Source organism: Podarcis gaigeae (genome assembly GCF_964106915.1).
Source record: "Podarcis gaigeae genome assembly, chromosome: 14".
NCBI lineage: Eukaryota > Metazoa > Chordata > Lepidosauria > Squamata > Lacertidae > Podarcis > Podarcis gaigeae.
Window position 1 is genome coordinate 38,994,830 of NC_139690.1, and position 18,647 is coordinate 39,013,476.

Consider the following 18,647-nt stretch of genomic DNA (forward strand, 5'->3'; position numbering starts at 1 on the left):
TGTCCCATTTGCCCTAATGGAATGGCTTTTACTGAGACCTACTTCTAAGCAAGACATTATTGGTTCTCACCAACGGTTCACACTGGTTCTCACCAACGGTGAAACTCTCCAGCAGCTTCTCTGAAACACGACGGAAGGGAAGACTTACCAGGGAACCTCTGCTTTGCACGGCTTGACGTGGGAGTGGGAGGTGGGGTGTTCCCAGTGCCCTGCACTTTGGAGACGTACGTAGGCTCTGTAGATTCTAAAGAACCTGGCAAAGGGAAGAGGATTTGGTTAGTGGCCCCTCAGAACATACCTGAAAACTAGGTTTAATGTGGCAAATTATAAGATGGTATTTATAATCTGATCCTATTTGGCTGAACTTCATTGTACCAAAGGCACTTCTGTCTCTCAACCTTCCATTTGGATTTCAACACAACAACATTCCAAAGCAAACCGAGTGGAAAGTTGCTGCTGCTGAGTCTTCTGAGCACGATGGTACATTAGATGCTACTTCTGAAATATAGCATCGTCCCTGGAGCTCTCCAAATAGCTGCTCCAACTGAAGCTATTTGCAAACTTCTGAATGGCCCTCCTAGGCTTTTCCAGAGCCTGGGAGTTTGAGAACACGCCCAGTTCTCAATGTGGAAGGGCTGAGTCACGTGGGGTTGAGATGTTTTAGGAAGAGAGGGACATATGCAAAACATCCTGTGTGCTAATAGACTATGTCTATACGAAGAGTCCTTCTGAATTTAGCTTAACGTCCATCTATTCCACCATCCTGCCTCCTACAAGGACCAATCTGATGCCACTGGAATTCCCCAAGCAGGGTACAAAGGGAATAGCCCTCTTCCTATGCCTGTTCCCCATCAAGTGGTTTAGTGCCAAGGTACACTGCCACTAAACTTGGAAGTTCTATTCAGTTATCACAGCTAACAAGAATGTAACAAGAGCCAGGCTGGATCAGACCAAAGGTCCAACTAGTCCACTGTACTGCCTGTAACAGTGGCTAACCATAAGCTTCTGGAAGGGTGTCACCAGCAGGGCATAAAGGCAGAAGCAGAGAAACCAGGACAGGAACGGCATCCATAACCATCCTCCTTCAAAACCACCACAGCTGCACATAAACTTTGAAGGGCCTACTAATTCATTGGATAAAGTTGCTAACGTTGGTTCAACCCCCCAAATCATTGATATAATCAACTTTCAGTGCACCTGCTGTTAGGTTAAATGTTCTTCCCTTTGGTGAAGCATGAAATGGAGAAAACCAGTTGAGCACAGAGCCCACTACAGGAATCTGTCGGAGCAGCCCCTGAGAAAACAAACGGGGTTGGGGAAAAGATCAGTGTGTTGCCAAGAAACAGGATGCAGCGTGGTTGCAGCCGCTGCTGCTGCTGCTGAGAATTTGCTTAACTTGGGGCACTCACCTCTTCAAGGAGTCTTTCCTCATTTGCTTTCTGCAGCTGAACCTGCGCTTCCTGTATGCCTTTCCGTACAACTTCAGTCATGTTTTCCAGCAGCTGATGAGAAATTGAACAGTACACATTATTAGCATTTCTTGTATTCCTGATCTGGTATGGTGTTGCTAGTGCATTACCTCCAATGTAGGAGTACCACGAATCATGGATGATTGCCCATATTGACTTGAGAGAGCTAGCTGAGCTTACAAAGGGTAAAAAAAACAAAAACTGGTGCATGCACAGCTGTTTTACAGGCACTAATAGGACTGGGCCTTCTTTCCCCTTCTGCCACTTTCAAACAGTCAAGCCCACTGCATTGCAGGGGGTTGGTCTAGATGACCCTTGGGTCCCTTCCAACTCTAAGATTCTATGAAAGTTTCTTTAAGGTGCTTGCCACTGTTCACAGATCGATCAGCAGTCAGGTTTGCACAGCATGGCAAGCGAAGAACAAACCTTGGCTACAGCTCGTCCCAGTTTGGATGACATGCTGTGCCAATTGTCGGCTTAGCTCAGCACAGCGTAGCACTAAAAAGAGACCAGGAAGTGGTTGCATGTTACTCTCCAGCAGCAAGCTGCTCAGTGTGTTAATAGTCTCTGGATTTCCTATTGATGACAGCTGGAAAGGAAGCAAGCTGTTACCAGAAGCTGTGGGGTGGTTCATTATTCCCCCCCCCCCAAAGGAAATAAAATCCATTCATTAATTACTTGCTGCCCTTTAGAAAGTTAACCACCCCGGAATTAAAATGGAACTATCATGAGCTATTTAAGTGATTTATTTATTTGGATTAAAAAAAAACTGAGAAGGGAGCTGCAATGATCAATTTAATTAAGATGCTGCAGCTGGGAGGGGAGGCAATTCCTAAGCCGGTAGTTATTGCTTTGCTCATGAATCAGTTCTTATGTGCTTAACACCTTGTGATAATCCAAATGTTAGCAATTTATGATGTGGCACATTGAATAAAGGAACACACACACACACGGTGTTATGGGAAAGAAGTCAAGTCAAGTAAGTGTCAATGTTGTGTGTGTCATTTTTGTGGTGACAGACTAGCATAGCTTCTAGAGGGAGAATACATTTATTATTAAGGGGCCTATAGGAAAACTAAGCGCAGGGCAATCAATATGACCAAGAAGAGGTCTGCTCATTATGCTGCCACTCTGCAGTCTTGTACGGTCAGTACATACCCTTGAATTCTCTTCGATTTCTCGGCCTGTCGCCGCAATAGTTTCAATCAGCTCAGAAACATCAAGGTCCTCAGTGACCATTCCAATATAAATACAGTTTTTCTCCCCTCCAAATTCTGGACCTGAGAAATGGAGGAAAGAAGTAGAATGAGGTTCGCAAAGACTTTAGAAATCGTAAACATGCTTATTTTAAACAGGTGTCAAACTTATTTTTAAAGAGAAGTTTAGGGCCCCTGGATTCAGGGTAAGCCACAGCCCTTCCCCATCAAAAGTACTTCTCTCTTCCACTCTTAATCCCTTTTTGAAAATTCCAAATTCTGGAGAATTTTAAAATTTTGTGACTAGAACAATTAAAAGTGACCAAAGGAAGCTAAATATAAAAATGCAAAATTCCTCTGTTTGGTAGAGAAACCAGTATTATTGAACTGTTACAGGGGATTACACACACACTGAAACCTAGACTTCCCCATCATTTCACTGCCCCATTGAATAGTTTCAGAAGTAGTTTATTACCTAAGGAAAACAACAGATCTGATTCCAGCTCATTTAGTTTTTTCAATAGTTCGTTGTTAATCTTCTCCACTTCTTTCTCCTGTTTGTCTTCATTCTGCCCTTCGTACCTTTCAAAACCAATTCAGATGGACTATTTATGGTAGTGGTAGAGTTTTGCAGTAAAAACTGTAAAATCCTGTTCTTGCTGTCCAAGAACAGTTTGCAGAAATTTTGCCTTGATTATTCATTGTACACCATGCCAACATTACTGAAAATTTTCAGTCACACCGTCATTTGTGCTTTGCACAAATTTGCTCCAGAAGTATGCATGTAGTCTGTTTAACCTGAGCAGTCCTAAACCCTATGAGTACATTGGAAAAATTTAAAAGACACTATGAAAATACCAAAGTGGGAAACCATGATCAAATATGTTTGACATTATGCAAATATTAAAATGGTAATAAATGGTAACAACTCAGAGGAGGAAGAAAACATCCAGTAAAGTGGAATGGTGGCAGATTCAGCACAAAGAAAAGGAAATACTTCTTTCCACTGAATTTGCTGCTGAAAATTTGGCCAGACAGCCACTAGCTCAGAAGGCTTGAAAAAGGGGCTAGACAAATTCATGGAGGATATGCCTCTCAATGGCTACTGGGTGAACCAATGAGCAAATCACACAGCCAAACTCTTCTGCAAACAGGTAGAACTGGCTGCTCCTGAGCTCAGTTTGGAAGCTTGTCTAATAAGGGGCACACATGGATCCACAGCAGCCTCACTGCTGAAGATCTATACATCTATATGCAGCCTAGAGATCTCAAAGAGCCTTGAGGAAGTCTGTGCGGAGCAGCCACTCACCTTACCACTCCAAGGCCTGGCCAGCTGAGGTCTTCAACATAGGCGAGACCTACAGTTCTTTTCACTTCCTGCTCAAACTCATCCCTGAGTTGCAGTGTGCACGTCAGCACCGGGACCTTCAGTTTAAGGCAGTCCACCAACTGGTCAACGTCTTGCACTTCAGTTCCTAAAACTGAAACGCTTGGTCGATTAGCATGTTCTGTGGTAAACACAGAGGCCAGCAGTACTGTTTGGAAATGGTGTTTAACCCCACTTAAACTTTCATATATGCATAAACGTGATTCCCCTACACGCTGGTGAGGGTGTGGGGACAGGGGACGTAGCAGGTATGATTATACCCACACTCTGGAAGGATTTGAAGGCACACACTTGAATGCTTGGTACAAGAGTGTATGGTGTATTGCCCTTATGGAAAAACTGACTCACAAATTAAGGCTGGAAATAGGAACGAAGCAAAAGACACCTTTGCAGGAGAATTCTGGGAATTAACTTTGCTCACAAATTCTCCAGAAAACCAAAGGACCAGTTCCAAAGGTTTATACTACCTTGCCGACAAAGGTCCGTATAGTTAAAGCTATGGTTTTCCCAGTAGTGATGTATGGAAGTAAGAGCTGGACCATAAAGAAGGGTGATTGCCAAAGAATTGATGCTTTTGAATTATGGGGCTGGAGGAGACTCTTGAGAGTCCCATGGACTGCAAGAAGATCAAACCTATCCATTCTGAAGGAAATCAGCCCTGAGTGCTCACTGGAAAGACAGATCGTGAAGCCGAGACTCCAATACTTTGGCCACCTCATGAGAAGAGAAGATTCCCTGGAAAAGACCCTGATGTTGGGAAAGATTGAGGGCACAAGGAGAAGGGGTGGCAGAGGACGAGATGGTTGGACGGTGTTCTCAAAGCTACCAACATGAGTTTGACCAAACTGCGGGAGGCAGTGGAAGACAGGAGTGCCTGGCGTGCTCTGGTCCATGGGGTCACAAAGAGTCAGATATGACTAAACAACAACAACTGTTGTAAGTTGTGGTGTATGTACAGGAATACAGGTTTTCATATTGTATTTTGGTGGTGTCTCCAGGGAGCTTTAAAGAGTAACAATTTTAATAGAAAAAAAAGGAATAATTTCACTCATATGTGGTGGTGGTGTTTTAAGTACCTTAGCTAAGACCAATGTTAGAAACTGAGGTATGAAAGCTAGGAGATAAATAACACCTTAAGTCTAGGTTATGGGTACAACAATGGAATGTCTAGGCGTGCTTTTTTATAACAAGAATACAAAGCTGAAAATGAATGAACTGCAGCTAAAATATTAAGTTCATTTTTCACACGGTCTAGTCCTTCTTCTGCCAACCCCCTAATATTCTTTAGAGGGTCTCTTCTCCAGCCTTCAGAGAGTAGCTGGAAGTGGGGAGGCAGAAAAAGGTCCTCCTTTCCTTCCACTCTGAAGTTTTAAAATGAAATCTTAGGCGCAATACTGTGCCCAGAGCTCAGAAACTGCCTGTGCTAATGAAATTCCCTGTCGCAAAATGTGCCTAGAACAATAGGAGTCTTGAACACTGGCTAAGACTCAAAGTTGGGTATGACCCAAATAATATACAGGCTACAACTGACGCAAGATCACAGATGTCTGGGTCCTTTTGGACTCAGATGAGGGTAGAACAGGGTGTAACAGAGTGGGGGGCACTTAGCAGCACTTCGCCAATGGTCAAGAACGGAACCCCCCTGTGGAAATGGTCACTGCCTGTATATGGATAGCAACAACTCCCCCCCCCCCAAAAAAATTAGTCAAATGCGTCCAGTTACCTGCAGAAGTCATTAATGGGCTAAAACGCACACAAGCGCCTTCATCCTCCAGTTCTACCAAGTCAACACCACTGGCAGGCACCAACTGAGACAACTGCTCTCCCAGCTGATGAGACAAAGCAAGATTAAAGGGGTGTTACTGATCACCCATTATTCATAACTTATTTACTCCTCCCCTTTTTCTCTCTCATCTACCTATGTAGTACTCCCAGTCAGTCCCCCTTTTTTGCTCCACATTGCTTAGTTTCTGTTGTGGTTTTTGCTCAGCTCAAGGAGTCTTAGCCATCTTCCCAGCCTCAGAATAGCAGGGTGTGTATATCTGTGTGTGTGTCTCTCTGTGTGTGTCTCTGTCTTTCCAGCAACCACAAAGCAATCCCCACTCTTTCTGCATCCCTGGAGTTATAAGGAAGGCTGGGGTAGTTTGGCTGCTGCATGCCTTGGCCATGCAGTCTGCTAGCCTTTCTTACTCCAGAAGCAGAGAAGTGGGGGCGGGCAGCAGTGTTCCTTGGCTGCTGCTTGGTCATGGAAAGTTGTGGGACAGAAGGATGGGCAAGCTCTGTGCCTCCTTTTCCCATGAGAAAGATAGGCAGAGCTTCCTTGGTCCCAGCTTAGCTTTTTTAAATAAATAAATAAATAATAAAAAAGCAAATAACGTTACAGCAGCTAGAAAAACCCAATAGGAAGGTATTTTACATACATGAAAATATAACAAAAATATAACAAAAAACATTAGGCACTGCTTTATGTTTAATCTTCTTGTTTCAATATAAATCAGCTCTAAGGCTCAGAACTAATTCCCCAGGGTCAAAGAGACCATGCCCTTGGTTCCACCTGGGAGCATACCATGCAGGGTTCCAATTCAGCAGATGTGCCTTGAAAGCCACACCACCAAAAGGGAAGGAAGAGGCAACCACAATGTTCTGCTTGGCTACTGCGGCCAGTCACAAAAATGTGGGCCTCTCTGCTCACGGTAATGTACATGGGATTCCCACCCAAGTAACGCATGAGCCTCCAGATCTGCTAAGCTTCTGCGAGTGGTGCTGCATCATGCTTTGGTCTGTCCCCCTAGTTTCTGCCTTAGGAATCTTGACCATCAACCATCTTCTCTCTAAAAGCCTGTTCGGAATCAGGCTGCTTGTGCACGCAACTGGAGAAAAAAGGCTTAGCTATTCTGAGCCCCAAGTTCAGAAAGCTGACCAGGTGGAATGTACCGCTCCCAAGAGCAGCGTGACCTCATGGGGAAGATTAACACAATAATTGAGGGCACAGAAAACGAGCCTGTAAGCTGCTATGGGCACAGCTCTTTTTGAAAAAGAAGCATATAAGTAAACTCAGTCAATCAAGGCCATGCCACCAAGAGCTGCTTCCATGTCTATGCTCTGTTGTAACACTATAAGACCAGGCATAGGTAAACTCGGCCCTCCAGATGTTTTTGGCCTACAACTCCCATGATCCCTAGCTAGCAGGACAAGTGGTCAGGATTGATGGGAACTGTAGTCCCAAAACATCTGGAGGGCCGAGTTTGCCTATGCCTTTGGGACAATATAGCAGCTGCTCCTGCACTGAATCAGTAAATTTTAGAACCCACTTAAGCCGTTCAAATGAAATGCTTGTCAGACGAAAGACCTGACATAAGCTGCGTGTATTGGGATTGTTTTCCTCTGCACAAAGGGGCCAGTGATTATACTTAAAATGTTTGATTGACCAATGCGTGGCATGCCTATGAAGAGATAAGGAAGAATACTTACCCACTGATTAAAAGTATCACAAATGTATCTCTCATTGCCAGTAATTGTAGGTGTTTGGGCAGAATGTAACATATGATCTGAATTCAAAGAAAAAGGGAAACTGAATTTCCTGGGTTAAAAAAGTTTTGGCAAAGGCTAAAGAATAATTCATTCATCCTACTTTTCTCCCTTGAATTGATACAGAAGTGAACATTCATATCTTCATATTTTATATAATGCACTTTTTGGACATGGAACCAAGAAGGTAAGTTTGGAAGGTTTAAGTTTTGAAGCACAACATGTTCAGCACTTTGATGCACTAGTCGTAACAAATGCTTGACCTGAGTCTGATTTGAAACCACACATAATCTAAATTTACAAGAGACTTATGGCAGCTTTGAATGCGAAAATGTGACAGGAATTGTCAACAGGAATAATGCATGAGATTGGGGGGAGCTCTGACATTTATGGGCTGTAACCAGCCAAGTCATACTCAGAGTAGACCCACTGAAATTATGGCCCATTCATTTTAATAGGTCTACTCTGAGTATGACTAAAACTGGGTACAGGTTGCACGTATTAGTTGCCCCAACTAGTGTTCCTTTATTTTCTGTAGCAAAAAGAGAACCTGTGTGTTTTCAAACCATATCTTAAGAATTACCTCTTAACTGTTTCTACAGTAAATTGTATTTTCATTCCTTTTTATGCTCCAGAGTCAAAATTCTCTGTAATGCATGTAAAAATGCTGTGCTTGAAGCTTACCATTAGAAAAAGAAGACAACCACCCACTTTAATTTTGCATATTAGAAAGGAAACACCCACAGGATACAAGTTGCCAAATATTTGCCCTAGGAAGACAGTTGTATTTATCTGAACTTTTAGCAAGTGATTAAATGACACGGATCTGCTACTGTTACAGTTGTATCCTGCCTTTGAAGTGCCCTCCAGACTGTCAGTATTTTGTGGGAAGGATTCAAATCCAAATCAGAAATGTAGGGTTGTTCCCAACAGTAGTTATTCTCAGAGCAGTTCTTCTCACTGAAATTAATGAGCAAGGCATACATATTTAGGTCTATTAATTTCAGTGGGTGTACTCTGAATTAAACTTAGTTGGCTACAACTCTTGGGTTTGCAGAATTAAAGTGGATTCAACAACAAATCTGCTTTTTAAAAAAACCCAGACTTTTATGGTAGGGAAATAGTCCTCTGTTCAAAGCTGCAGCCGCTGAAGCACCTTTGAAGAAAAGCTGGCGGGGGGGAGAGTAATAGAATTGTAGAGTTGGAAGGGACCCCAAGGCTCATCAAGTCCAACCCCCTGCATTTCAGGAATCTCAGTTTAAGCATCCATGACAGATGGCCACCCAGCCTCTGCTTAAAACTTCCAAGGAAGGAGAGTATTGTGGGGGGGAATACAGATGACTAAACTTCAAAAATAGGGTCTTAAGTTCAATACTGATGTTAACACCCCTCCAAAAAAATGAAAGAACTTGCGTTTGCTATTATTTTAGTCAAACAGATCTCTTTTATAAGAATTCAAATTTCAAACGTGTTCATAATAAAAATCAACAAAAGCAATGTTATCTGTGATTATAATGTATTTTCACTGAACTCTACTCACCTATAGGGGACAGTTCTGGGGAAAACTTAAATACCACCACAGGAGAGCTAAGTTCATCTTCAACCTTGGAAATGGGACATTCAGGGGAAAAAAATAATAAAACCCACGTTCCAAAATGTTGTGAGAGCATCTTAAGGCTGTGTACAGAAAATTAATTCTCTAGGGGCCATGTCATTACCACATCTGGCATTAGTGCTAACATTCAAATGGCAAGAGAACCAAGATATCAGATTTGAAAGACAGCCAGCCTATGTGGCATACTGGTTTACAGGGTTGGACTAGGATCTGGGAGACCAGGGTTCAAATCCCTGCTGAGCCATGGAACTCCCTGGGTGACCTGGGGCCTGTCACCATCTCGCAGCCTAACCTAACTCAAGAGTTGTTGTGAGGATAAAATCGGGACCAAGAAAATATGCCACCCTTGAGCTTCCTGGAAGAAAGGTAAGCTATAAATGTGATAAAGTAAAATATAAAAACCAAGGCTGCAATCCAATCAGCATTTTCCCAAGTGTAAGACCCACTGAATTCCCCAAGGTGGTAAAATACCTCCCACGTATGCCAGGTGTTATTATCCCAGACCCACAGCTCAGTTTATGCAGGCAAAGAATCACAGAAGGTTTCAAACATACTTCTTTACACAACTGTCCAGATTCGTTAGGAGGCTGTGCCTGTTTGCGTTGGATTTTTTTCTAAAATCTGTCACCAAAGGTGGATTTAGGGAAGTATGACCAGTTCAGTTGCACTGGGTGTCGGGCCTCAGGGGCGCTGCAGGGTCGTTGCAACTATGATTTGCAATGGAGCATGAGAGGCAGGGAGGGGCGCCAAATTTTGGCGTCGCACAGGGCACCGCTGAAATCTGAGACCTCAAGGTCTGCTACTGTTGTCATTGTACTATGTATACAAGACCACTTTTCCTAAGCTGAAACAGGAATGTAGGGTGGGTTGCAGGCTTAATATATTGTTGCTATTGTTTAAAAAAAATTAAAGTGCAAAAGGAAAACTTACTGAGGTTTTAATAAAATCCTGATTCTTCAAGTTTTCCAGCAGCCGTTGACTCTAAAAGAGTAGATGAAAGTTGGGAGCGGGAAAGAGATTAAACAAACAACAACTACATAAGCATTACAAAACTCATTAAATTCTTGATGGGTGTGACAGCTCGATCAAGACTTAAATATGTAGTGGCAAGCCAGAATCAATCTAAGACGCAGACTAGTCTTAGTGGTCCCTCCTTCATCTGTAAATGGAACAACAACAAATTTGCTCAACGAGTCCTTGTGAGGTTGAAATCAAGATCCTAAAGCGCTTCACACTTTTTAAAAAATTGCAACATAAAATGATAAATGGCAACATGAATTTGCCTTTAGCTGCTTTAATTTAAAAGCGCCTCAAGCCATCATGAAGTATTCCAACACCACCACTTCCCCCTGGTCGAAAGACAAGTAAGCTGCTCTTGCAGCCACCTATAAAAGCTTCCTAAATGGCCCCTGTTGGGAAGCCTGAAAGCTGCAGCATGAAGATTTTCTAAGAATCAATTAAATTATTAAAAAGCAGAGCAATATTCACAGTCTTCCTAGGATGATGCGTTCCTTAGCAACACAAACTGTTCACCTCTACTGGCTTGTGGTCAATTATTGCATACGCAAAGGGTGGTTTCTGAGGGTTCTGATGAGGACACCCCTTAAGTACAGTAGTACCTTGCGTTACATAGCCCTCTGGTTACGTAAACTTCAGGATGCGAACACGGCAAACCTGGAAGTATTTTTTCGGGTTTCGCTGTGCGCGCATGTGCTGAAGCGCTCTACTGCGCTGCACGCATGCGCACAAGCCCCTCCGGTAGCGAAAACCTCAGGATCCAACCGGAGCTCCAGAACAGATCCCATCCGCAACCAGAGATACCACTGTATTACGGATCATCATCATTATTAACATTTCTCAGCCACTTAATACATAAGGCGGCATTTCAAGTTGACTTGACAGAAGAAATCAAAGACAAGCAAACTGAAACCAGAAAAAATATATAAAACAAATGGCAATATAAAATACGTAAGATGCTCACCCAGTGCTCATTAAAAAGGACAACGCGTATGCACCCAAGTACATGCAACTGTCATGAGTATAAGTGGGAATAGCACATCCCTTAAACAGTGATAACTGAATATACTGGTAAGGGTGCACATCACACACTAATGCCAGTGGGATAACAGAAGCACTGTCTCCAAGCAGCAAGAATAATACAGACCACTTCCAAAACCAAGGAAAGGCAGAAAACAAGGAAGGCCTGATCAGGCTTTTTTTAAAAAACAGCTTTTAGAGATGTGGTGGGGAGGCGGCATGGGACTGAAAATGATTCACCAAGCAGCTAAAAACAATGAGGTATATGGCCAACACTCGCCCCCGCCTCCATCAGCTGGGGTTTTCCATCAGGGTTGACTCTTGGGGCTTTTGGGACAAGATGCCTTAAGAGGGTCCACCCAGCCCCTCTCTCCTCCTCCTTCCCACTGCCACCCCTGCCCAATCCCTTGCTCTTCCTCTTCAGGTCCCAATCTGCCCCACTGCTCCACAAGGCAAGTGGAGGCTGCTGCTCCTGCTCCTGCATGTTCTCTTTGGTCTTGCTGTTGCTTTACCATTTGGGGAAGGCAGATGAGCAGACAGCAAAGCAAGGAGGAGTGAGGCTGCAGCACAAGAGGCAGGGGGTGATAAGCAGCAGCCCCTCTGCCAAGGCTCAGCAAGTGCCTGATTGTTCATTTATTAATCACAGCCCACCCACATCTCAGAGGTGCTGTACAGAATACAACAGAAACAGCTAAGAGGCCATTTAAAACAATACAGAAAATAGCAGCAACTAAAAGGAAAAAATCCTGCTGATGTCAGCCCTACTTCCTGACACCTTTTATGACAGGAAGTGCCTTGGGAAAACGCACAGCGGTGAGTCACTGCAGCATGCAGGCCCATGATCAAAAGGGCAAGGCCCCAAACACAGGAAGGCAGTGGCCAACGTCTTTCCGAACTGGTGACAAGATGTGTCAACTGTTTCACGCTCTCACCACCAGAGGGTTGGCAAACAATTAAACGAAGCCTGTAAAAGACTTCCTCTACTGGAAGCTCATATATAAGCGACCATTTGGAGTTTGCCAATCAAGCCCTTCTCCGCTGCACCACCTCGGTTTCTCCTTGGGAACATGGAGAAGCTGTAGAGCATAAATGTTTGGTCAGCTGCCTCCTTCAAATAGTGAATCATTATATTACAAGACTCAGGTAAATTATGTGACGGACCTATGATTAGATTTCTGTGCTTCAACAAACTTACTTCAAAGCAGCTGTCAAAGACCCTAGTTTTGAATGGAGCAACAGCATATGAAGATGGGTCTTTAAATGTCTTTGTTTGCATCATTTCCCCAATCTAAAGCCCTACTCCCCCCTCCAAAGTCTCTGTTATCTCCACTGGGGATTTCTCTTTAAACAAAAAGCACTCAGCTGTATTTTCTTCCCTCTGCCCTGCCCCCAAAGAGGGCCAATAGCTACTTGGAGGAATTCAGATCAGGACAAAGGTGTGTGCAGGAAAACTTAAAATCTCCTTTCCTAACATTGTTTCTCTGGCCAAAATCAGCCCTACATGGCTGTTTTGATGGATAATAAAATAAAAAAAAACACTTTTTGTGACCCATTTACAGGTATCCTGTGCTACATCTCACACGTGCATATGACACACACAAATAACTCATCTCTTCTTTGGCTGGAGACTGAGAATGCAGTAACACCAGTATATACATAAAACGAGAAATGCCAGCTCATCCATGGAGATGCACAAGAGCCAAAGCAATGCCCAACTTCTTACCAACTGAGATGAATGTTTTATTCTTTCCACAATCCCATCGTGTCCAAGGTACTGCAAGGAGAGCCACAGAGGCAGAGCACGCAGCTTCTCAACTGCCTGGCTAGAGGTCAAGCCTGCAGCCAAGGACTGTGAACAAAACAGCAACATATTTGCATTCATTACTTTTTGCTGGATTTGTTATTCCATCGTATGTGAAAAATTCAGGGTGAATGTAGGGGTTGCCAGCCTTTTGGTGCTTTGGATCAAGCAATGAGCATATATACAAAGAAATAAGCTTACCAAAGAAGGATCCTCATGTCTATAAAGAGTCACCGCAGGCACTGCTGGGAGACCTAGCCAGGGCCCCAGAGTCAGGGTCATGCTGTCACATTTGGTTGCAGCCTGCAGAAAGGAAAGCAGAGTTGTATTATTTGAGTACAACTTGACTGTAGGTATAATGAAACCACTGCACTTCTAAAACCCATCTTGAACAGTTGGTTCAGGAGGATATCATGATCAATCGTATGAAAAGAGACAGAATAAATTCAGTCCCTAAACCCACACTGAAGAAAGCAGAAACATACCAGTACAGATGACGAGACATAACCCAAAGCCAAAGTAGCCAAATTCACCCTGAAAGAAACAAGAAAACTCAGTTTTAGATTATACTGGATATTGCTTCCCTTCTCTAAATGCTAACATTTCACTTTAGTTTCATTTAAAATATTTTATGATTCTGTACTTAGGGAAGCTGTATGTGTATGTTTAATGCAAACGCGGTAGAAACTGGAATTTATTCCAAGATTCTGGATCTGAAAGAGACACTTTGTTTTAATCCAGTTAGCGGTTAAGGCAGGGGTCGGCAAGGTTTACCTTGCCTGGGCCGGTTCACTCCAGCAGAAATCCCTCCGTAGGCTTGATTGCGCATTCACATGATTTCTGACGTCTGTGTTGACGTGATTTTGGGTGTCTGTGCAGATGCAATTTTCGGCATCTGCGCATGCACAGACACAATTTCCATCACCACAGAAGAAAGTCCCCGTGCTGCACTGCACCAATTTAGCACAGTGCGTGGGGACTCACTGAGCAGGCAGCTTGCTTCGGGGGTGGCTTGTGGGCCGGATAATGACCCCCGTGGGCCACTTGTGGCCCATGGGCCTTAGGTTGCCTACCCCTGGGTTAAGGGCTAGATTTTAATGTTTCTGTCTGCCTACTTCATTTGTAACTTCATTCCAGTTTGTAAACCTGTCGCAGAAGAAGCGTCTGGCTTAGCACAAAGCAGTTTCCCGTGACTCTGTTTTCCACAAATACACAGTAACGAAATAGGCTTTTTGGAATGTCTTTATGAACCACAGGCCATGGGGGGGGGGGGCGACAATGCATGCTCAGTGGGCTGCAGTCCGGCAAACTCCTTTTCTTAGGGATGGCATTGCACATTGGCAATACAGGTAAAACCCTTCTTCTCAACAGAGGTAGCTCTTGCACAGCACTGTACTGTCCTTTAAAACTCTCCCTGAAACAGCTCTGTGAAAACCTGCTCATCAAAATCTCCCCAATTTTTTAATCAATGGCGTCTATTGCTTTTCCCCTTTTTACAATCACTTCACTTATTTTTAATTTAGGAGATTTTTAAAAGGGGATTGTATTTCAGGATGAGGAGTGACTAATGAAGACGTCAGATGTAAAACCACGCACAAACCTGGCCTTGTGCACGTGTTATTTACCTTCATGGGGATCTCATGCACAGTTAGTCAACTTAACATTACATTAAAATGGCACTGTACCCTTCGACATGTAGCCACATGCCGTGCTGCTCACAGAGTTCTTTCAGTCGCCCAAGTTTGTCTGTGTGCCCTGCTCCTGGTGTACCTGCATCGAAAGGGAAGAAGAACAAATGCAAAAAAGATTGGTCACTAACGGCCGCAGCCACTTAACATGAACTTCTCCTAGGCACTTTGTTAGGCTCAGAATTCGTTGGAATTCCATTTCAACAAAGTAAAGTTTTACAGTAAGTAGTGCAGCATTCAGTCTTTTCTATTTCCAATACTCCTTTAGCAACAACTGCCCCAGGGCAGGCTTCCTGTGTTAAGGAATATTTGCCTCCCAGTCAACACATGGTGGAGACGTGAGAGCATGGCTTCCCTTTCCAGCCACCTGATGTGCTTGTCCTGCCTCAAGCTACACTCCAGTAGCCTTGTGTGTTTTTTAACAGTACGGAGCCCAGAAATGGGGGCTTTATTTTGATAAGCATGTTTGCATGGAGCACTTCAACTGTCCAAGCAACTCAGTGACCATCTGAGCCCTAAATTTTGGGAAACCAAGATCCCCCACCTTCAGCTGACATCTTTTTTGTACCTAGCATATGGGGGTGGGGAGAAAGGAATAGCCAGGGTGCGGTCAACCAGCCCTACTGAGACTTGGTGCGTGGCTCAGCTGCGCTGCTGCATGCAGGCCCCACCCAGAATCCAGTTAATGTTGCAATGAGAGGGACCAGAGTGGGAGCTTCTCCCCCTTTGGAATACTCCTGGTGCTGTCATCTGGGCACTGGCTAGCACTCCTGTGCCTGAGGCCTGTTTAACTCAGAGAAGCATAGGTTTCCCTACTCTCCCATCCTCTCTGCTGCGGGCACAATCCTAGCTCTCATTTAAAAGAAGAGAGGCTTCTAGACTTCATAGTCAGGTTATTTAGTTATTTAGTTAGTGAGTGTGGAGGGGCATTCCATCATGGGAGCCCCCACCCGCAAATCTGAAGTGGAACAGCCCAGACACTGGCTAGCTACCCCCGTGAAAACTAGGACCAAGCCTGACAACTCAGATATAAAGCAGCCAGTTAACAGCATTCTACCTATAAATTAGAAATTTGAGGTTCTTTGGGAGTAGGTGAGAAAGTGCATGGAGAGGTGGAAGTAGTAGTCAAATTTCATCTGCTAAAGATACCTACCAGCATTGGCCACTAGCAATATTGGTAGCTTTCCAGAGTCAATGTCCTCCTTAATCAATTTGTCCAGTAAAGCAACATCCTGCCACCAAGCAAAGGAGGAAACAATTATTTATGTACACAAATGGAACAAGGCCGTGTGCTGCTGCTTCTGCTCAAACGTACCATCTGATGCTGAGATCCAAACATGGTGTTACAAGGCACCCGGCACATGCAGGAAAGAGGCAAACCAAGCTGCAGAGGGAAGAGACAGAAGTTATATCCCTAATGTGATCCGAGCGTTTCAGATTTCCATGTTTGTGCATGTTTTTGAAGAAGGCTAAGATGGGCTTATCTCAGATCTGCTTATTCAGAGCCATGTTGCAACCATTCACCGTGATCTGCACGGTTTCTAAACACAGGTTAAGGCCACTAATTTATAAAGCCCTAAATGGCTGGGAGTCTAAATACTTGCCGGACCACCTTTCCCAGTAGGTGACAGTCTGGCCAGAGATACTGTTGTGGGGGTGGGTGGGGAAGGAGATGGCGACCTAGCCATGGGCCTTATCAGTTGTGATGCCCAGCTGGCAACCTTTCTGATAGGAGTCAAAGCACTATTATGCTTCTCAACATGTAAACAAAAGTAAAGTTGAGAAATCTAAACTGATGAAGTATAATGTGTGTGTAATTTAAGTGAGGAGGTATGCTGCGGCAGAATAGAGAAAACACAGGTTTAGCTTGCAACTTGAAAGGCCTCAATCTCACAGAGCTACTCTATCATTTGGAAAAGAAAACTGCCACTGACGTTAACTTTGAGGTTTAAAAAGAACTGAAATGCAATGGACCCAACCTTGGTTCATACGTGGAAATCTGCGAGAAGGACCACCTGGCACAGGTAAAGTGTGTTACAGCAGGGAGGTCATTAAGTTCTATGTATACGTATCTTGAGCAGGTAGGTAGCCGTGTTGGTCTTACGCAGTCGAAATAAAAAGTAAAAAATTGTCCAGTAGCACCTTGGAGACCAACCAAGTTTGTTCTGGGTATAAGCTTTTGTGTGCATGCACACCTTTTCAGATACACTGGACAATTTTTAAAAATATTTATTTATATCTTGAGCAGTAAGCCCCCAGTGGACTGCACAGCTCTTTGGGGCCAGATGTCTAATTTTACAAACTGAATTGAGCTCAGAAGCCATCGGTTTTTCCCATTTCCAGCATAAGCAGCCTATACTGAGTGCTGATTGGCTCTTCCTTCTGACAGCTATGAAGCCACCCCACACTCCCCGCAAGCAGCCTCTAAGCATTTTTATTTGAAGGAACAACATAAAAAGTTTAAACTGATGAACACATGCCGAGCACCTTAATTAAAAATGAAACGAGAGCCTGCCTGAAAGAATTGGGGGCATCCACATTGGAGTCAGAGTCAACCAGGGGTCTCATTACACTACACTGGCTCCCATCAGTAGGTACAATGGCAAGCACCTTAACTTGGATAAGATATAGGCTGCAATTCTGCATCCAGTCAGGTGAGTTAAATCCCACTGAAGCCAAACTGTATGCAGGGTTGCGGTCATACTAGGTGGAATACAGAACATTCTATGTGAATGTAGGCAGGCAGGCTAAATAACCTTCAGAGTTCCCTCAGCTATAACACTCTGCAACAACAGGACATCAGAATAAAAGGATACCATCTGAATGTGAGTAAGAGAGACAAGTTTATTTCACAGATGCAAGGATATTTCAACAGAAAGTATAGATGCATAATGAAACCAGCTAAGGGGACAACATGACAAAGAAAGTGTCACTTACAGATAAGACTCCAAAAGTTCCATTTTACCTGATTGCAGAGAGCTTGTCCCAAGCCTGCTCTGGCTGCAGAGCTAATGTATATAACAGGCTGCTTGTTATACAGCACATTAAAGCCTTCAGTTGTATAGTCTTCGTAGCGAGAGTGAATCACGAGTCTGCAGACTTTTAAAAGGCCCTCACGGTCATCTTCATGGTAATACGCTGACCCATTTTCAAACCTGTTAAGAGAAATTATTACGTAAATATGAGCTTACAGAAAAGGCACCAGTTCACTTACCAAACATTACAATTCTGCAGAAATGGAAGACACTTTCTACTCTGAATGCTCAAAGGGGGGGGGGGGGGAGTTATTGTCCTTCGACTTAAATTGAACAGAACAGTCGCATAAAAAGGTTCACTTATTTGTCCAGAATAAGATTCAAGTAAGCAGGGGGTCAGGAATCCATGGTCCTCCTAATGTTTTTGGACTGAAACCCCTATCATTCCTGACCATGCTAGCCGTGGCTGATGTGAGCTGGAGTCCAACTACCTCTCAATGGCTGCAGTTTCACACAGGAGAAGTTAAGGTTTGTGCAGTCATTGAATACCTTGGCTGCCTCACACCTTCAAAACTGCCACTCCAACTGGCTGTATCATTTTAATATATTTGGGATTATAACTCAGAATGTTTTTTGGTTTTTTTTTACTGTAATGTTTATAATCAAGTCATTCATAATGCAGGATACCTGAAAAGTCTGCACAGCCACAGTGTAGTGTCAGAAAGGATCCTGGATGTGAGCTTTCTGAGCCTCTCTCTGTCCAACACAGAGATGTAAGCTGCCAGGCTGTGTCCTAAAAGAGCCATGTGACCCTGTTCTCCAACGTTCTGAAGCCTGCAAGCCAGAAACACATTAGAACGACCACCAATGTTGCAGAAAACATGCGTCTCATTTTTGCTCAGCAAATCCTTCTGAAAACCTCTGAAAATAGGTCATGCGTTGATTTCCCTG

General features: G+C 43.8%; 1 protein-coding gene across 2 annotated transcripts in view; it reads right to left on the reverse strand.

Moving 5' to 3' along the window:
• Nucleotides 1–18,647, reverse strand: part of PDXDC1 (pyridoxal dependent decarboxylase domain containing 1) — a 43,379-nt gene that overhangs the window by 2,960 nt on the left and 21,772 nt on the right. For both annotated transcript variants that reach the window (XM_083711494.1, XM_083711493.1), the window contains exons 5-22: nucleotides 18,384–18,530; nucleotides 17,687–17,876; nucleotides 16,037–16,105; nucleotides 15,875–15,953; nucleotides 14,719–14,803; nucleotides 13,519–13,567; nucleotides 13,235–13,336; nucleotides 12,956–13,081; nucleotides 10,126–10,176; nucleotides 9,121–9,184; nucleotides 7,524–7,600; nucleotides 5,776–5,881; nucleotides 3,975–4,146; nucleotides 3,141–3,247; nucleotides 2,628–2,749; nucleotides 1,410–1,502; nucleotides 1,198–1,294; nucleotides 149–253 (exon numbers count right to left, since the gene is read on the reverse strand). In XM_083711494.1, the coding sequence (XP_083567620.1) occupies nucleotides 149–253; nucleotides 1,198–1,294; nucleotides 1,410–1,502; nucleotides 2,628–2,749; nucleotides 3,141–3,247; nucleotides 3,975–4,146; nucleotides 5,776–5,881; nucleotides 7,524–7,600; nucleotides 9,121–9,184; nucleotides 10,126–10,176; nucleotides 12,956–13,081; nucleotides 13,235–13,336; nucleotides 13,519–13,567; nucleotides 14,719–14,803; nucleotides 15,875–15,953; nucleotides 16,037–16,105; nucleotides 17,687–17,876; nucleotides 18,384–18,530 (1,841 nt within the window). The remainder of the gene's footprint in view (nucleotides 1–148; nucleotides 254–1,197; nucleotides 1,295–1,409; nucleotides 1,503–2,627; nucleotides 2,750–3,140; nucleotides 3,248–3,974; nucleotides 4,147–5,775; nucleotides 5,882–7,523; nucleotides 7,601–9,120; nucleotides 9,185–10,125; nucleotides 10,177–12,955; nucleotides 13,082–13,234; nucleotides 13,337–13,518; nucleotides 13,568–14,718; nucleotides 14,804–15,874; nucleotides 15,954–16,036; nucleotides 16,106–17,686; nucleotides 17,877–18,383; nucleotides 18,531–18,647) is intronic.